This window comes from Ciconia boyciana, chromosome 5 (genome assembly GCF_034638445.1).
Source record: "Ciconia boyciana chromosome 5, ASM3463844v1, whole genome shotgun sequence".
In the NCBI taxonomy this organism is placed as follows: Eukaryota; Metazoa; Chordata; class Aves; order Ciconiiformes; family Ciconiidae; genus Ciconia; species Ciconia boyciana.
Window position 1 is genome coordinate 785885 of NC_132938.1, and position 18915 is coordinate 804799.

General features: G+C 59.5%; 1 protein-coding gene across 2 annotated transcripts; it reads right to left on the reverse strand.

The window, feature by feature from the left end:
* Window positions 1-450: 450 nt before the first annotated feature.
* PAIP2B (poly(A) binding protein interacting protein 2B) lies at window positions 451-17765 on the reverse strand. Of its 2 annotated transcripts, XM_072861590.1 has the most exons (5): window positions 17653-17763; window positions 9101-9264; window positions 6824-6978; window positions 2260-2436; window positions 451-1312 (listed from the first exon to the last, which is right to left on the reverse strand). In XM_072861590.1, the coding sequence occupies exons 3-5, from the start codon at window positions 6968-6970 to the stop codon at window positions 1256-1258; spliced, it is 381 nt and encodes a 126-aa protein (XP_072717691.1). In that variant the 5' UTR covers window positions 6971-6978; window positions 9101-9264; window positions 17653-17763; the 3' UTR covers window positions 451-1255. The 2 variants fall into 2 exon arrangements, with proteins under 2 accessions (XP_072717691.1, XP_072717690.1); XM_072861589.1 differs by lacking the exon at window positions 9101-9264 and having other exon boundaries at window positions 17653-17765.
* Window positions 17766-18915: the final 1150 nt, after the last annotated feature.

An 18915-nucleotide genomic window follows, 5' to 3' on the forward strand; every position in this document is an offset into this window, starting at 1 on the left:
CAACATTACTAGAGCCAGTAACTATTTTAATCATTAGGCTACGCCCCTCACTGAGAAGCTCCTGCTTGCTCTGGGTGCAGATTTCTGTCCCTGGCTCTCCAAAGGAGCCCACTAAGTGCATGATTTAAAGTACCAGAAGCGCCCAGGGCCGTGGTTCGGGGAGCTGAAGCCCCGGCCAGCTCTGCCGATGGGGGAAGGAGATCCCCAAGAGCAAGTTCACCCGACAGACACGGATGCTGCTCAACCAACAGCCGCTCCGGTGGCTTTGCCTTGAATGCCACCCGAGCCTCAGCAAAGGGCACCGCAGGGACCGGCATGAAGACGCTGCCCATCACCTTCTCCGTCTACGTTTGTGGGTGCTCCTCGGGGCTCAGACTCGTCTCGACAGAGGATCCTTCTCCCAGGGAAGCTGCTTGACACCAACTCCCCACCGCTCCGCTGAGAACGGGCTCTAACCAGTTTTTCTTGGATTTATTTCAATGAGAAGTGAAGGTACAGATGCTTCAGAGCCACAGCCCATAGAGCTGGATAAGCTCAAGAGCTGGGGGGGGAGAAATTCTTTAAGGAGAAGATGTGTTTTGTAGGAGCAGCCCTTCCCTTGGGAAGGACAGCTGGGGTGACGCCTGGCGGGTCTGGTCTCCCCTAAGAGCTCCCGCAAGCGACTGAGCAGGCAGGACTCTTCCCTACCCGCAGAGAAGCGTACGAGTTAGTGTTCAGCACTTGCCGGAGAGCTGGGGCCGGCTGCTGCTTGGAGGAGGTTAGGGTTTACAGTCTTGTTACACTTCACTTTTCCTTTAGCGAAAGAAATCCTGTTTAACGGAAACAGGGAAAGCCAGTGCGGCTCCTGGTCTCTGGGGAGGGAGCAGGCGGGCAGGGGGATCCCTACAAACTCTACTTAAACAAGAAAACATGACTTTTCTACTAGCAGGTTTGAAGCACGCATCGAAATGGGCCTCTGAAGCAGGGGGAGGGCTGGACTCCAGGGCAGACCTAAGGGCTGCATGTCCTAGAAAGCAAAAACTGCCAAAAAAAAGGTGATAGACGATACAAAGGAAGAGTTTTAAAAAAAAGAAAGGGGAAAAGAAAAAAAAAAAAAGAAGAAAAAAGGTACTTGAAGCGTAGAGCAAGATTTCGCCACGTTGCAGCAACTCCGCTACGGCGCAGAGTCCAGCCGGGGGCCGATCCCCTCCCTCCTTCCCCCCCGCCACCTTCCCCCGGAGCAGGGACACAGTCTTTCCAAAGCCTGCCTTGACGGTCAGTACTTCACGCCGGGCACAAACTCCTTGGCATCTGGATTCAAGTTGCTTTTGCTCTGGAAAAGAAGAGAGAGGGAGGGGGGGCTCATCCAGCGATCCAAATACCGGCGTCCCCCTCCCCCCCCGCCAAGCATCGCTCCACGCACCCACACCCCGAAGGTGCCCCCGTCCCGGCGGCCGCTTGCCGAGGATGCCGTCACGGCTGCTCGCGCGTGCGCGGCGGCTTGCCCTGGCCCTCGTGTCCTTGCAGGCACCCGCAGCGCTCGAGATGCTGCTGAACGAGCGCCAGCTCAAAAGCAGCTACTCCCAGGCTGGGTTTTTGGTGTGTTTGGGGGAAAAACCAGGGGAGAATCCGCTCTGTGTCTGTCTCTCCCTCTTCTTGCTTCGGCACAGGGCTGCTGGTGGATGCGCTGGGAGGTGCAAGCGGCTGTTTTATCCCCAGCCATGGCGAAGCAGGGAGGTAAAGCAGCTCAGCCTGAGCACAGTCAGCAGGGCTGGGCCAGAACAACCCCCCACCGCGCTGGTCCCCATATTCCTGCTCTCAGGGATGAAAACAGGCGTTGCCTTAACACTGCTGCTCTTCCAGCCACCACTCTAAATAGATCGATAGAGGCTTGCGGTGCTCAGGACCCCGGAGCAGACCTGGCTGGTCCTCCGGTACCTCTCCAGCCTGCCAGGACACCCCAGCTCTGCCCAAAAGGCAAAAAAGGTCCCAGCTTGCTCCGGAACCAGGGCCCAGCTCACGTGGAAGCGGCAGCCCCATCCCACGACTTCTGGAGAGCGAGTTCTGCAAAGCTGGGTGCTTTTGTCTTTAGGATACATGGCTAAAACGAACAGCCTTGCAGAAAACTCCAAAATGCATCGTCACCGGTGCGTTATCACCAGCTCTTGCACCGACACCCCACTGCCAGTAAGGAAACCCCCCATGGAAATCCCCCCTGCTTCCCAGGACAAGTCCTCTGCTCTTCGCCAGACCTCGCAGCACGTTCTCCGAGGTCCTTACCAGAATGTCCTCTGAGCTGTGGCCATCGCCAACGGAGAGCCCGTTCAGCTGCTGCTGCAGCTGCCCCATGCCCTGGGGCAGGTCGCGCGATGGAATGAACCAGTCCTGGTCTTCTTCCTCCAGCATCTCCTGGAAGCAGCGGTCGAGAAACTCCTGCTCCTGCAGCTCCTCCTCCACCTGCCCAAACACAGCCGTTAGTCGCAGGAACACCACGGTGCATCGTGGTGTTTTCCATTACGTTGTCCCCACCTGGTAAAAGCAGAGTCCGCAACGTGCCTACCTCACCTCGGTATCTGTCCGTGCCTCCGGAACGCTATGGTAGAGGCAGAGCTATATTTTAAACCTAGATGAACACAGCTTTGTCGACTTGCCTGTAGCCAACCCCAGGAAGTGCAAGAGCACAAAAACCGGCACCTTTTGAGCGGAGCAAAGCTGTGCTCAGACATTGCTTCCCGGTCGCTGCAGGCTGCCGGAGCGGGGAGATGCAGCCTGCAAGCTCGCGGCACCAGGGGAATCCAGAAGGGAACGGGATAGGATTTACGGGACATCCAGATGCATCCGCGCACACGCAGGATTTCAGGCTGCCGGGCTCCAGCAGAGCTTGCTTACAAAATGACCGGGATGGCTAAGAAAATCACAACCGGGAAGCAGTGCTAGAGGTGCGCGTTGCTGTGCGGATCCTCTGCTACGGAGCGACGCTGTAGCTCTGCCAGCCTGTATTTTGCTTTCTTGCTTCCCGTGCTCCTCCGGTTCGCTAAACCGGCTCTGCTCAGCCCCCTCGGCAGACCGGTGCTCTGCAAGCACCGACGCAGGGTGGCAGTCGGCTCCCGTCGAGTGAACCATGGATGACGCCATCTCCGATGCTGGAAAACTCCTCCTGAGGCCGAGGAAAGCCACGGGACCTGGCTCGGGCTGGCGGTGCAGGGGAGCGCAGGCAAAGCGAGGCAGGAGAGACGGGCAGGGGGTTCCGTCCTTACCCTCGAGCAGGCACGTACCATCGGTGGGTCGCGTTAACCAGCTGCTCCCATCTTCCAGGCTGGTTTTCTCTGGATGCTGATTCGAGCAAAGCAAGCGAGGCAGGGAGCTGGGCAGCCTGCGCCGACGCCGGCCTCCTGCTAAACAGGCACGTGGTCGCCAGAAAATGAGCAGACGGGGCGACAGCCAGAAAACAGCATGATTTTGAGCAGCCGTTATCGAGTCCAAGAGGGCTGAGTGAATCCATGAACCACAAAATACTTTGAAAAGCTTAAACCTATCCATTTCATCAGAAAGCAGAAATTACAACCGAAACTGGCTTCCTGGGGGGAAAAAGGGGAGCTCTGCAACTCACCGCGCCCCAAACTGCAGCCCCTGAGCTGGGGACGGGCCGACAGCCCCTGCCACCGGCTGGCTACCGGGGTCCCACTGCCCCACCACGGCGTTTACAGAGACCTGACCGTCACAAACGGCTTGGGAAGGTAACCCCCAGTAAACCCACAGCGCTATCGACTTTCAGGTTATTCACAGCCAGTCCTTGCTAGATTTTAAATCACATCCAGGAAAACTCTTTGCGAGGGTTGTGAAAAGCTCTCTCACAGCAACCAAGCCTTGGACGCTGTCTCCAGCCTCAGCTACTGGAGAGCTGCTCTCCACCAGCCTTAGAGACCGGTTCGGGGCAGGGGAAAATCCCCTTTACCGCTAGCAAACCACACCATTGCTATCCTCAGTTGGGTTTCCAGAGGCTGTCCGTGAAACTACGTGCTGGCACTAGCATGTGAAAACAGTATATTTTAAAAAAAACCAAAACACCCCAAGATTGCTGGCTCGCCCCGGCAGGTGACGATGACGACAACTGCCCTGCGATCCTGCACTTCTACAGGGCACTGGATGGAGCGAGCCCGGAGCTTTGTGCATCTCACAACACTTCAAACCCAGGTGAATATTCCCTCTCCTCTGAGCCTCGGCGCTGCCGGTCGTACTCTGACCGCAGCCCAGCAGCACCTCGTTTCCCTTCCCACACCGGAGCCTTTTCGGTGCACGCAACCGGCCATCCGGGCCCACGCCAGCGCTGGCTGCACGCTGGGGACGCGGTGACAACGTCAGTCCTGGACCAGGGGACAGGGCGGGAGAGATCCTGGACACGCTGGCACCTGTACCTACCTGCTACCCCTCTAGCCAGAAACCATCAACTCCTTTGCACTGCATCGTGACGACCTGAACCAGGAGAGAAAGGGTTTGGTATTTGCTCAGGGCTCTTCTTTGGCTTCCTGCGGTATTTAATGCAGCTCTGTCACCTCCCGCCCCAGGCCCTTCTGCACCAACCTCACCTGCTGTCAGCACAGTTTCTTCTCAGCACAAGAGCCCACCACTCCCTTTTTGCCCTCCGGGATGTGCTGGCTCCATGGGAAAAGGAACGTCGCTAGCATAAATAAAGGAGGACTGTGCCAAGAAGCTCGTGGGTTTCTGAAAACACCTGCCTGTTCCCCTTGCTCAGTGCCTGGATGGCACAAACCTTTGCGGGGGCGGCGAGGAAGCAGCGTGGCTTCAGAAAGCTGAGGAAGATGGAAGAGAAAGCGGGTCTGGGGGAAGCTTCAGCCCCAGATCTTACAGCAGCCCCAAGCCACTGCGGCTTGCATGCGAAGGCGGCAGAAGCCACCATCGCCACTGAAAGGGACGTGCCTGCTGTCCCCCACCCCGTGTCCCCATCACCGGCGTCTGTCTCATCCTCTCCCAGGGGCATTCAGGAGCGGCTCCGGCCAGGGAGCAGAACAGAGCCAGACGAGAGGCACAAGGCGCCGCGTCCCAAGCCAAGCTCCGTGAGCACCCACGCCAGCCTGAGGACGGCTTCTTCCAGGAGCGCTGCCTTCCGACGGCCGGAGATCCTGGCGCAGGACAGCTCCCCTACCCCGGCTGGTGCCCCACCAGCAGACACATGGACTTCAAAGCCCTTAGAGAGTGACTCCAGCTTCTGTACGAACCGTTTTCCCTCGAGCAGCGTTTCACCAGGACCTGGACGAAGGGCTGGGCTCCCAGAGCATCGCTAAGGACTTGAAGTGCAGAAGCGAGGGCTGGCAGACCCGGAAAGCAGGGGTGAGTATCTCGGTGACACAGTGTCCAACACAGGGAAGCCCTGAGGTCTTGGCTCCGTTTTCCTCCCTCCTCCATCTCCCTCCGCCTGCACATGCTCCCCTCCACCTTGCCTCGGCCGCCGCTCCTCCGCCCCGGGACGCTCCCTCCGGCAGGGAGCTGCAGTATGGTTTGCTTTGCACTTTGCCTTCATCAGGTTTTTAATCAAGACAGCACTTTACAAACATTATCTAATTAATCTAGCACATTTCCATCAGCCCAGCTGCTTGTGGGGGCTGGCTGCTGCCTAATCACGTCATTAAATAAAACAAAAGCTTTGAGTCACAGCCTGCTAACAATTGCTAACGTGGTTGGTGCGGGGCGGCACAAGGCTGCTGCTGCACACTCACCAGGACTCACTGTCAGCGGGCGGCTGCAGTTTCCTCCTGTGGGAACAAGACTTAAGTATTACCATATGGAGATTTTCTGCTGAGAACACCAGTAAAGCTGATGAAATCCTCCTTCGGTGACCAGGGGTGCGGTGGGGACATGAAATCCCTCTGCCCAGCCTGCCTGCAGCTCCGGAGGTCCCTCCCTGCCAGTCTCGCGACACCCCGGCGATGGGAGTCTGGTGCTCGGCCACGCTCGTGGGGACGTTTCAGGGAGGCGACAAGTGTCCAGGAGACTTCGGGTATCCTGCCAGTAGCACAGCTCAGCCAGCTCCTTCCTTGCCCAGTTCAAGCTGGCTGACGTCTCTCCAGCTACTGGGGTGACGGCAGGAGGGACCAGCGAGCCTCCAGCAAGCTCGTCCCTGCTGCCTCGCGCTGCCCTGGCATTTGGATGAAGACCCAAAGCAGAGGCACAAGGAGGACGCTACGCGGCTGCTCCCTCTGCTCCAGCTCGCGGGATTGCATCGTTATTCCACAAGCAAGAGCTGTTCAAATCTCGCCGCGGTCTACCAGAAGCTCTCGAGAGCTTCGCTGGCCGTTACGGACACAGCATCTAGTGGCCAAGGCTCCTACCAAGTGGTCTGGCTGCTCCAAGCTTCTTTGGGATCGTTTCACTGAAATTGAGTCTTCTACCCAAAACGAGAGGTACTAACTACAGGAACTCATTGCTGAGATAGCCAGGCTACAAACGCTCTCAAATTTTGAGCATCGATTTTTATGCTGGTCCTCTCCTCCCAGCTGAGCACGCGGAAAGCGAAGGTCTCCGTTATCACAGCAAAGCACAGGAGGAGTTGACGGTGCCATCACCGTTCCTCTAAGAAAGATCCGAGAGGGTCAAAGGCAGCGTGAGGTTTTTTTTCTGACTTTATCCATCCCGTGTCCTTACAGGCAGATCCAATATAAACAGGATGACTCTTCCCTTGAGCCACCATCTCCGTGCAGGGCCCACGTCGGCTGTGACTCACACGCACTTCATGGTGCCCATCAAAGGAAACCTTTCCCTCGCCTCTATCCTTGCCTCAATTTTAGCTGCAGAAACGTGGAGCTGGCAACCGCCCTCCCGGTCTTACCTGTCTGTTGAAGTCTTCTTCGTTCTCCATCCACATGTACTCTGCAAAGGGGTTGTTTTCCTTTTCATCGTGGCCATTCACTACTTGGTCCTCTTTGGATTTGGGACTGGATGCCGTTGTACTGGCGAGGTCGGAGCCATTCATCATTACTGACTCTGGGAAGAGAAACAAGAGGGTGAGGGAGCTGCTGGGGACCCCCGTGCCCCCCAGCCCATGCTGGCCACCCAGCCCCCAGATGGACGCTCGCCACTGGCCACGCTGATGGGCGACAGCTCAGGCTTCCAGCACAAGAACCTGCTGCTTCCAGGCTGCTTTTTTCAAGGCACGGCACTATTCCTGACTCCTCTTCTCTCCTCGAAAGCGCTGGAAGCAGCACCACACCTCCATGGCAGCGGCAGCATTTATTTTTCATGGTTTTGACCCATCAGGGATAGTCTGAATGTACTTGGTCTGGACTTAGAGCAAAGGGGTGACCTGACCAGCAGCTCCTGGAGAAGTTGTGAACAGGGCTTGGACAGGCACCGACACCCCAAATCCCGTCCATCCACCTGATTGATTTTAAATCTGCCACAAAATACACCAAAAGACCACAACTGGGTTATCACTGCAGTCAACATACCAACACCCCAGAAGCAGATTGCCCCCTACCCCAAAATACTGAATTTTTTGGCAGAACATACGCACGCCAGTTCGTGTCCCTTTATCTCTGCCGTAATGTCTTTATTTTTAGAGGGCATTTTGCAAAAGCCCGTTGGTTTGCGACACGAAGGCTGCCTTTTTCTACAGCAGGCATTCCAAGTCCCAGGAGCACGGCTTGAAGCAAGACAAATCTCAGAGAGTCCCAAACCTCGCCTTCCGAAAGGCTCCCGGGAGCAGACGGAGAGAAGGACACACAAATAAATGAGACAATAATTCAATAGCAAAATCCTACGGAATAGCGAAACGCAGACTAACGCCAGCATAACCCTGCTGAAAAACGTCCAACCATCACATAACGACATCCTGGCTCTATGTTTTACTCTCCCCTCGTAAAGGCTTTGTCTGGAGCTGAGCTGCATCCAGCTCCAGCACAGCACTGGGAGGAACTGGAGAGCATCCGCATGAGCAGGGGCTGGAAAACACGATGACTTGGGGCAACTGGCAGGAGCGGGTTGGTTTGGTCTCGAGGAGGGTGAGAGCCAGGGAACCCCGCACAACAGCCCGTTAGGTACAGAGGGAGGTTGGAGAAAAATCAGCCTTTTGTACTCGTGGATACAGAGGGGTTTTCGGTTTTTGCAGCAGTAGAAATTGGATTTGGAGGGGGGGGAATGAGGTCGGGGAGACCCCTAGTGATGATGGGAACTAATACCCTCTGCAGGGGGACAAGCCTCTCCCCAAAAGTTTCAGGGAACAGTTAGTGATGGGCACCAGGGTGGTCCAGGTACGCCTAATCCTGCTTCAGGGATACGAAGACAAATTAGACGACCTCTCGGAGTCTCCACGAGCCCCTGCAAGGCTGAGAGAGCAAGCAACATCCCTGCCGGAGCCCCGTCTTTTCTGCCTCCATCCAGGTCACAGCTGCTGTCAGATCTGCATCCCAGCAGCCGCTCCTATCACCCGGAGCGGGGATCCCACGTTACTCGTTAAATGCAGCCTGCTTGTAGGGGCCAAGCAGATTATTCTTATTTTTGGGAGGAATCCGAAGCACAGGCAAGGACACGACAGCTGTCGCACGCTACTCTCTGAAAAGCATCCCCGCCAAGAACAAAGGTGCGCAGCCCTTGCCTACCGACACTCTCGGGTCCCCAAGAGCGGCACAGCTTTAGCACGGCTGCTCCTAGGCAAAGAAAAAAGGGGAAAAAAAAAGGGGAAAAGGAAGAAATAAGGGGAAAAAAAGGGAAAAGGAAGAGCAGCAAGGTCCTCAGGCTGCCGGCAGCCTCGGGACGTGGCACCAGGCCACACTGAAGCAGCCTTTGTTATCTGCAGAGAAGCAAGAAAGGCTCCGAACCAAGCACGGAAACATAAACCGTGCCAAAGCCAACGCGGCGGCTCTCCCGTGATCAACGAGACTTACTGACGACAGACAGCTCAAGTCTGGCAGGAGAGAGTCGCAGGGCAGGCGGGAAGGGGAACAGAGCTGCAAAGCCAGCGAAAAGGCACGAAAGGTTTGGACGGGGGAGCTCTCCCTCCTTCCCTGCCTGCATCTCTCGCCGCCAGCACAGATGTTTGCACAGGCAGAGCCCGGAGCTCAAGGACACACCAGTTTTGAGGAGCTGGCAGGGTTCACTGCTTACGTACAGCGTCCAGAGCCGGGTCCTCGGCGCAGGCAGGATGGGTGCTGGGTCGAACCGAAAGCCCTCCCGCTGCCCTGCTGTCGATCAGGCAGCTGCGGTCAAGAGACAAAGCGAGGCGCCTGTGCTGGTCCAGCGGCTCCGTATCAGCCACTGCAGAGAAGAGTTTAGCTGGAGAAGCAGCATAAGAGAGGAGGAAAGGTTTTTGCAATGTTTAATTTTATGTTTTTTTATGTTTTTGTTTTTTTTTTAAAAAGAAATAAAAAGCTTCCTCTCCCTCCCCAAGACTCCACACTCCTTACTAATCTGGCTGCAAAGAGACCTTGCTCCCGTGGTGCCAGCTCTCGGCAGAGCTTTGCAGCTCTTTCTGAAGAGCAAAGGGGGTTTTCCCCGAGTGTTTGGCATGGGTGACCCACGGCACGGCCGTGGGGAGCTGCAGGAGGAGGAGAGGCAGAGGAGGGCGGCTGGCCTGGCACGGAGAGGAGGGCGGCGTGCTGTGGTTTGGGAGCAGAGACATGAAAGGACGGCTTGTGTCTAGTTTCCCTCCCGGGTTTATAACGCAGCAGCAGGACTTTCATCACAGTTCCCCTCGGCAGGACAGGTTTTTCAGGCGGACGGGGAGCAGCACAGGCAGCAGCTCTCGGCACAAACAGATCGTAACAGCAGGGCAGCCCCGGGCGCTGCCAGCATCCCACCGTCCGTGCCGAGCCTGCAGCCCCTCGGCCACCCGTGCGTCCCACTGCGGGGCCTGGGGCGAACCAAAGGGCTCCCGTGGGGCAGGCAGGGTCTGGGGATGCTGGCCGAGCTCGGCTTCCACCATCGCCTAAGGGGCAGACGGAGAGCCGGGACCCCGGGAAGGGCAGCCGGGCACACCGGGCCATCTGCTGCGGTCCCCGGGCTGTGTAAACAGACCCGCCGCTTGCCAAAATTAGAGCGCAAGAAGCGTTTGTACCTCCACGCCACGGTCAATGCCACTTGTTTATCCTGTCACCAACAGGTCCATTTTTCTTGTTATCTTTTTCTTTGTTTTTTGAAACACGCAGGTGTCCAAAGCCTTGTTCCCAGCCCCATCCAGCCCTCCCCACGTTTGCTATGGAAGTTGTTTCACTGCGGCTATCGCACACGTTTCCCTACCACGCTATTCCCACCTCTTTTGTTAGATTTAAGCCATCCCAAAGCTTCCTGAGCCGTCCCGCAGCCCTCACCCACAGCCATCCCCTGCCTGCCGGGGCCAGAGAGGTTTGCAAACAGCCCCGAGCAAAAAGGGAGCTGGGAGAGGCCAGCGCGGACATTTAAGCATCACGGAGCGAGACAGGAGCCCTTCTGCAGAGCGATGCTCCCGCGCTTTGCTGGGAGAAAGAGCAGGCAGGACAGGCAGCTCATCCCTGCTGGGGGGTGGCTCCTGCCTGCGCATCCCCTGGGAATATCCTGGGTGGAAAAAACCAAACTCACTGAAAAGGAAGACAAGCACCCAAATCTCCCGTCGGTGCTGGCCAGTACGGCATGAAGGGCAGCGGGTGCCCCGGGTATATGCGCACAGACGGCGACAGCGCAAGGAGTGACCTACGTGATGGACCGCTTCGGTAGCCCAAACATGAAAGGAGAAAAACAAAACCAACCACAGTGGGGTTTTTTTATCTCCCATTTTTCACAGCTGGGTCTGAAGGACCCAAGGTCATGGTTTTCCCTTGTCAGGCGGTGCTCGGAGCATGCCAGCAGTCCCTCGCAGCAGCCCCGGCCGTGCAGAGCCATCCCTGCCTGGAAAAGCACCTTCCAAGGCTGTATTTTCCAGTCTGGCCGAGCCAGGCTCAATGTATGTTTTGGTCTGCGTGTTATTTATCTGAGTCACCGGAGCAGCACTGTAACTGTCAGCCTGTTGATGCTCTACCAAGTACGCACAGAGCCAGGGTAATTTTGATATATTGCTGAGACGCTGCAGCAAGCTTACTGCTCTGAGCCATGGCTCTCCATTAAAACGGAGATAAATTAAAAAATCTGCTTTCTTATAATGAAGGCTTCTTGGATTTGGTTCTCCTTTCCCCTGGAAAATTAAGTAGGTTAAAAAAAAAAAACAAAACCCAAAGTAAACTTCAACCTGGGGACTGAGAGCTCAGAAAACACATCCAGAGCACGCAAACCACCTCCCGAGAGCTGCACGTCCTGAGCCGGGGCACGGCAAACTCCGAGGAGCTGCGCCGTGCGGCTGCCTGCAAGGCAGGGAGGCAGCCGGGGAGGGCCCTGTTAGTCTCTACAAACATCTTCATCATTCTTAATGCTCCCATACTCGCCCGGGGCTGGAACAGCAGCCTGGCAAGGTAGGTTTCCTTTGGAAAAAGTACTGGACATGAGGTGGGAAACAGAAATTCGGCCCCCCCATTTGGTATTTGGGTGGTGCTTCAAAGCATGATGCTTCAAGGCTACAGATTTCAAGGGACCTGACCCCAGCTGGGGCTACCAGGCAGTCCTGGCTCCAGTGGCCTGGAAAAAGTCACCGAGGCAAATTAGCACAAGTGACCGAGACATCCGAGGGCAAACTAATCAGCACGGCTCGCACAGGAAGATGCCAACACAATACCACCGTCCCAACGCCGACGGTGTCTAAAGAGGATAGACATTTTGGAGGAAACATCCACGTTTCTGCATGGACGCGTCTCTTTGCGCGGCGGCACAGGGGCTGGGACGGCACCGTGGTCCAGGCACAAGGCTGGGCTTCGTCTAACCCTGCTGCAGAGCTCGCTGCAGGGCTGTCAGCGTTACCTGCCCTTCAAAGCCAAGGCGGGGAGCAGGAGGCACGATGCAGGAGTCAGCGGATGCGACAGTGGCTCAGCGCTGCCGGGGACAGGTCTGCTCCCTCTGCCCCCAGCCCCTCACCCGGTCCCTTTGGCAGCAGCAGACATGTACTGCAGCTACGTGCTCTCTGTCCACCTCCCTTCCTGCGCTTCTGCAGCTGCGGAGCGATCCCGTGTGCATTGCGCTGGTGCAAACCCCGCGGAGGCGGTCGGGTTGTGCTGCGGACACGCTGCCCTTGCTTCGGGGCAGATGCTGTGAGGCCAAGGGGGCTGCCTCGTCCCACCGCTGCCTCGTCCCACCGCTGCCTCGTCCCACTCAGCTCCCGCTCCTTGGAATTACAAAGCGGAGCAATGTCCCCTTGTCACCGTGTTGAGACACGTGATACAAGAAGGGCAGAAACTTTGTGGACCGACTCTGCAGGAGGTGGGGAAGGAATCCTTAGAGCAGGCAGCACCCAAGCGTGGTATTAAAGGGGGCGGTTGACCCCGAGGGAGACAAGGCTGAGACAGAGGAGTGAGAGGAGAGCAAGCACAAAGGCGTAGGTACCCGCCGTGCTGCAAGAGGAGCGCAGGAGGTGAGAGCCTGATGCAGAGAAGGAGATAACGCAGGGCGATGCGGTCGGAGCGGCAGGGAAGCAAGGTGATCTCACAGGCAAGCATTTTTTCCCCCGTGGTGAGCCACGTGCGGAGGGAACGGCAGGCAGGCAGTGCTGCACGTCTGCCTCGAGCGGGTCGGCGGGCTGCGGCACCGTCCGTCGGGTGGAGAGGGGTAAGGACGAGAGGCAGCAGACGGCGAGATCACACTGTGGGTGGAAGGAGCCGTCCTGGGAGGAGAGTGTACAGGCAGGAATGCTTCAGGCGCCTGCGACGGAGCAGCATAAGGCATGGCGAGTTATTAATAACCTGGCTAACGCACTTCGATACCCCCAGAATTACACATATGGTTATCCGCTCTTTCCAGGCAGACCATTAGACTGTTTCCTTACCTAATTCAGGAGGATAACACACGGCAGGAAAAACCAGGGTTCGTCACAGCAGGACTGAGGAACTCCTGGGAGGCAAGACCCTTCACGAGTCCCACTTCTGGCCGGTTTCTGTCCCTGTGAGAGCGTGTCCCTTTCTTACGCCAAGCACAGCACGAGCCGCGTTCCTCCCCTTCGCCCCCAAAGAGTTAACGAGTCGGCACCAGACAGGAGAATCGAGCGCAGCTGCGCGCTTGGCTCAAGGCGAGGGACATATGGTCCTCCTTACCCTCCCAGGCTGGCGTGGCCAGAGCCAAAACCTCGGCGGAGGCTGCTTCGGCGGGGAGCGCCGGGTTACGTGATGGAGGAGGCTGGCCGGCCAGGGCTCCCAGCTCTATAAATAGCTTTGGGAATCATTGTGTTTGCAGACGGGCTGGTCGTTCAGCAGGAAAACCCACCCAGCGCAACCCAGACTTCAGAAACCCCCCCCCCCGAGCCCTTCTTTCTCTGGGCACTTTCACGGCTCCTCTCCTTCCCGACTGCCCTGCAAGCGCTTCGGAGCACGGCTAGGTTTGCAAGGGCTGGCACCACGGGGGAAGCCGAGAGGTTAGTGCTGCTGCACCCTCATCCCAGCTGCACTTCGGGTTTAACAACACTCAAATTTCAACTCGTAGAGCATTCATAAGAAGAAACCCACTATTTCCCCCCCCTCAACCAGTGCAGAAACGCTCCCCACGGAAGAGGCACACAGGAGCACAAGCAAATTAGTCTGAGGCCCTCAACCAGAGGCCCAGGACTGATCCCTGCCCAGGCAGCACTGGGGCAAGGAGGGGAGGAGAGGGCTGGACGTTTTTGCAGGCCACCTCTCAACTCCTCCGAAGCAGCAATTAGAGAAGGGCAACTCGTTAGTCTCATTTCCCCGGAGTCCAGATTCTCCCATTTCAGCTCGCACACGTACTTCTCGCACTCCGCAGGTCGATCCGGTTCCAGCACCCTCTCTCCTGCCGCTAGCTTCTCCTCCTGGCCACCTCCACCTCGCACAGTAAACGTAGAGATTACCTTGCTCTAATCTCCGTTTGCAGATAAAGTCTCCGCACCTCAGAGTCCCAAGCTGCACTTTTTCTCCCCCAGCCGTGTAGATTTTTCCAGTAGCCGTGAGCGTTGCCAGCTGCCCCGCATGGCACTTGCGATGTTCCCCCCCCTCTCTGCTTCCAGCTGGGTCTCACCGGGGAACTCGGCGTGACTGGGTCTGGCTTTTTCTGCTGGGCTGCAATCCGGCTCAGGCCCAGCCCACGCTCTATCACCACCCTGACGTCTTTCAAATATTTTTTTTTTTTCCCCAGGCTTCTCCTTCCTATTATACTGGAGCTTCAGGTTTTATTCCCTACCACCGACGCTGAAGCGCTGAGCTGGCGAGCTGCTGCAGACCTTGGGGAGTCACCCAGCGCTCCCCGCTGTCTTCAGCCCTCTTTAATTAGAGGGCGTTAAGTTTTCCAGGTTAGTCTGGACTTCTAATGTTAGGCTGGACTCCTGGTACTCTCTTCCTGTGCTTGCTGGGCTACTGGGGGGGGGGGGGGTGCCGGTCCCTGCTCGCAGCAGATGTGGAGCTTTCCATTTTCAGATCTCTCAGTTGCTGAGGAACCGCATCCTATTTCCATCTCTGATCTAGGGGATAATCTCATCCTGCACTATTTTAATCTGCATCCACAAGAACAATCCCCACTTTGCTCAGGCACAAAACGGAGGGCCGCCAGATCCCCCCGTCATTTTGAAAATCATCAGAAGCATCGACCGCGCTCTTGAGCTGTGGCCAAGAAACGCTTAGAAACCTAATTTCAAATTCATCCTAAACACCGCTCTTCATTGAGCTACTTTTAATCTCAGGCAAAGACAACACGTTCTGCACTTGACAGCTCACAAACGGGTCCTGCCGCTCACCAGGATTAACGCTGCGATACACTGCAGCAGCCGCACGGCCAGCCAGCACCGGGCACGAGCCCGCAAGCAGCAATATTCTGTAATTTCTTTAAGGGAACTGATAACAGAAATTTTAGACTTCAAAACAGAGCATCCATCACGCAGCTCCTTCCAGCTCCTGGGGCAGTCGCGGCCCCTTCTGCTCTGGGAGGGGAAAACTCCCGATGGGAGCCGGGAGATGCTCTTCCCACGGACGCGCTGCGAGCTTCCCGCACAGGGACATCCACGGGGCAAGGCAGGGACGGCGTTCCCTGCCTGCTCGGGTGCGGGCAGAGAGAACCGAGAGCAGAAAAAGCCAGCGGTGCAATTTCTGCAGCAGCAGCGGCGGCGGCTGGAAACGGAGATCAGGGCAGCAAACCGAACGCTTTGCCAGGGCTCTCCGAATTTGCAGGAGCAGCTTTATCTCTGTTTGCGCCGGAGGCCCGACACGCAGGCGCCTTTCCAGGCACCTCGCAGCGTGTGCCCTGTACTCGCTTCTCGGGCTTCGCCCGTCCCGGCGCTGGACGCGCGGCCTCCACGCCATCGCTTTCACTCTGAGCAGGGACGGGGAAGCGAAGCGCGGCGAGGCCGAGAGGGCTACGGCAGACACGGCGATGCGACCCGCGTTTCGGGAGTTCAGGTCTGCACCTCTGCAGCTGGACCGCGCGGGCTTTTGCTGCTCCCTCCCTCGGACGGCGGCACGGTCACAGCTGCCGGGGCCTCGGCACCGTTCTCCAGGCCACCAAAACCTGACGAAAAGTGCCCTGTCAACACCAAACAAGAGCGGGTGCTGGGCAGGCTGGCTGGCGGCTGCCGCCTTTCAGCAGCCTGGATTTTGGCTGCTGACAACACCGGTGTGTATCAAATTAACACCGGGGTAAGGGCTGGCACGATGACAGCTCCGGGGACGGACGCTGTCCTCGCACAGTTGCGGTCCCCAGGGTGCTGCGGACGGGCCAGCCCCGTCGGGTGGGTGATGGATGACCCAGAGCTGAACGGCCGAGGGTCTCGCTTCACCGTCCCGTGGCCGGCCTCAAACTGCAGCTCGCAGCGGCCGGCTGTGAGGGGAAAACAAACTGCTGCTTCAAGGGAGGGGAACAAGCCTGCTTCCCTCCTCGGCCCTTCACTTCCAGAACAAAAGCCTGAAAGTTTGCATGCGAGTCCAGCTCCCTCGAACAGAGCGCTCCGATACGCCGTCCACCTGCACACGGCTGGTGTTTTCTGCCTGTCTCAAGTAAGTACATAGGGAATCCTGCAAGGACACGTGTGCATCCTAGACACGGCACGCACGCGTGCCTGGCTCTTCCTTCCTCAGCCCAGAAAAGGGCTGTCCCCTCAGTTTGCCACCCAGGAGCTCTTCAGAGGGCAAAACTGCAGACTTCTTTGCACAGAAAGGAAACGTGGACATTTGCAACGCGATATTATAATACGCAATTTTGTCTCGACCTATTAGGAACTGGACAAACACAACCCAGGGCTTCACGCAGCCTTTTCTGCGGCCTCTATGGCCAAGGCCAACAGAGGAAGAAGGATCCGGACCAGCCGTACTCCAAAGTGACGCAGAGCCCCGCGTGCATCCCGTCAAGCAGTCACCGCATCAGATGTGGAAAGAAGTTTTCCTACCTGGCCACGATGCTCCTGGAGCAATATCTGACTTGTCGCTGCACGCCAGGCTGAAACCTGAACAGCCAGCACGTAACAAAATACCCGAAGGGCACAAGCCAGGAGCCGGCTACGCCACATCGAGCCTGCCGGTGCTGCATCCCGTCCCCCATAAACACGGCTGGCGGGGGCAGGCTGGCCTGGGCCAGGGAATGCAACCTCCTCCCAGCCGAAACCCACCTGTGTGCCACATCCCGAGCCTCCGCAGCGCAGGCTGGGCTAGTTTTTTTTTTAGGTAAGTTTGAGAAACCAGCTTCCAGTCACTGCAATCTGCAAAGATTGCAGGTTGTGCCGCCTGCCTCTGGCTTGGGGGTCCCTCCGGAGCGACGGCAACGTGCCTGTCCCCCCGTGTGCCCCGCTGGAGCGGAGATCATGCCGTGGGAGCGGGTCAGAGCGGGCTTAGGAGGGAGAAGCCAATCTCCCCCCGCCCCACGGCTTTGCTGAAGGCATCCCCTCCCTGCCCGGTGGGTCAGCGGGGCCGGTGGCACGCTCCCCTCGCCTCGCCCCACGGGTGGGGGGCCTGGCCCACGCAGAGAGGAGCCCGGGGACTGTTTCGGGAGCCTGCTCCCGAGGGGTGTGGGGACCAGGAGAGGACGAGGGGCAGGGGGAGAGGGCTGGCAGGGCCCCAGCCGCCAGCGCTGGTTTCTTTGCTGAAACCAGCCGGGAGGGACTTCTGCCGGTCTCCGGCCCGGGTGCGCGGTGCGATACCTGCTCCCGGGCCTCCTCCGCAGCCCGAGCCCCGGCGCTGCCCCGTCTCCGGCTTCACCTGGCCTGCGCGTCCCGGGGAAGGAAGCTCCCCCAGCGAACCGCGAGCCGGTGAAGAGCCCGGCCCCCAGCTGCGCTCCTCGACTCCCGTCCCTGTGCCCCCGGCCTGCCCCCCGCCGCGGCAGCCCTCCCCGCCGGGCGCAGGCCGGAGCGCGGCCGCACCCCCGGCCGAGGGCTGCCGGAGCCGCGTGGCTGCGCTGGCAGAGGTGCGAGGCGCGGCCGGGGCCGGGCCGGGGCCTGCGAGCGTCGCCCGGCGGGGCTTTAATTCAAGGCGGGCCGGGCTGGGGCCTACCCGGCCTGCGCCCGCCGGAGACCCGCCAGCCCCAGGCCCCCCCGGTGCTCGCTCCCAGAGGCCCGCAGGCTGTCGGGGACCGGTCGGGCCTGCGCCCCGGCCTCGGCCCGGAGCCCCCTCCCCGCCCCCATACCTGCCGGCCGGGCCGGGCCCGTGTCGCTCCGCGGGCGCCCGCCCTCGCTGCCGCTGCCGCTGCCGCCGCCGCCGCCGGACCCCGCCGCCGCCGCCGCCCTCCCGCCCCGCGCGGCGGGGACACGCCCACCCGCCCCGCCCTAACAAAACCTAGCAACTCCATTGGCCAAACCCGCCCCGCGTCCCCGCCCCCCCCGCCCTCAGCTCTAAGGCTGGTTGGGCGGAGGGGGGGGCGCGAGCGTGTCGCTATTCCACCAGTCCGCTGTCAATTCACCTTCTTGTCCCACCCGCCCTGCCGCCCTCTGATTGGAGACCCGGACCCGCCTCTTAGCCTCCGGATTGGTTAACCTCGAAGGGTCGGATTGGTTGGGCGCACGCGTCCCCCACGTGGGGTCAGACAGGCCGACCTGGAGGGGCGGGACTGTGGCGGGGTGGGCGTGGCCGGCCACAATGTAAATAACCACAGCACCCCGCCCCTTCGCCCACATTCTGATTGGCGGGCACAAAGCCCAATGGGGAGAGGCGTCACAAACCGCCCGCCTCACCGCGCGGGAGTGCTGCTAGAGAGCCGCTGATTGGCGGGTTGATGTAAACACACCGAGGGGGCGGGGGATTCCCCGAGCACCCGCGCTCGGGGGCTGTCACGTGGCGGGCGCGTGGCTCGGGCTGGGGGGGCCCTTGGAGGGGGGGCGCATTTTGGAGAGCACCGGGTGGGACCCCGGGGTGAGGGGAGCCCCGGGAGGGACCCAGCGCCGTACCCCCGGGGTGGGAACCCCAGCTTGCACCCCCAGTTTTGGGGGGCACGTCGGTGGGGGGGTGCACCCAGCCCTGCACCCCCAGTGTTGGGGGACCCCAGCCCCGCACCCCCGGGATGGGGGGAGCTGGGGGAATCCCAGCCCCGCACCCCAGTGTTGGGGGGCACCTGGGGGAGCCACCCCTGCACCCCCGGCTCCCCAGCGCCGCCCCCGAGGCCCCCCGGTACCCGTGTCCGGCGGCCGCCCGCCCGCCCGCCCGTCCGTCCCCCCCGGTGACGAGCCCGGGCCGGCTGCCAGCACCGAGCCGGGGCCGCGCCGGGCAGTGCCCGCGGTCACCCGCACCCCGGCCCCCCGAGATGCCGGCGGGCAGCGGCGGGGGCTCCGCGCCCCGAAAGCGGGGCCCCCAGCGCCCCCGGTCCCCGGCCCCCTGCCCCTCGACCCGCTCGGACGGTGAGTGCCACGGCCCCGGGGGTTCCCCGCAGCTCCCGGGGGTCCCCGCAGCCCCCCGG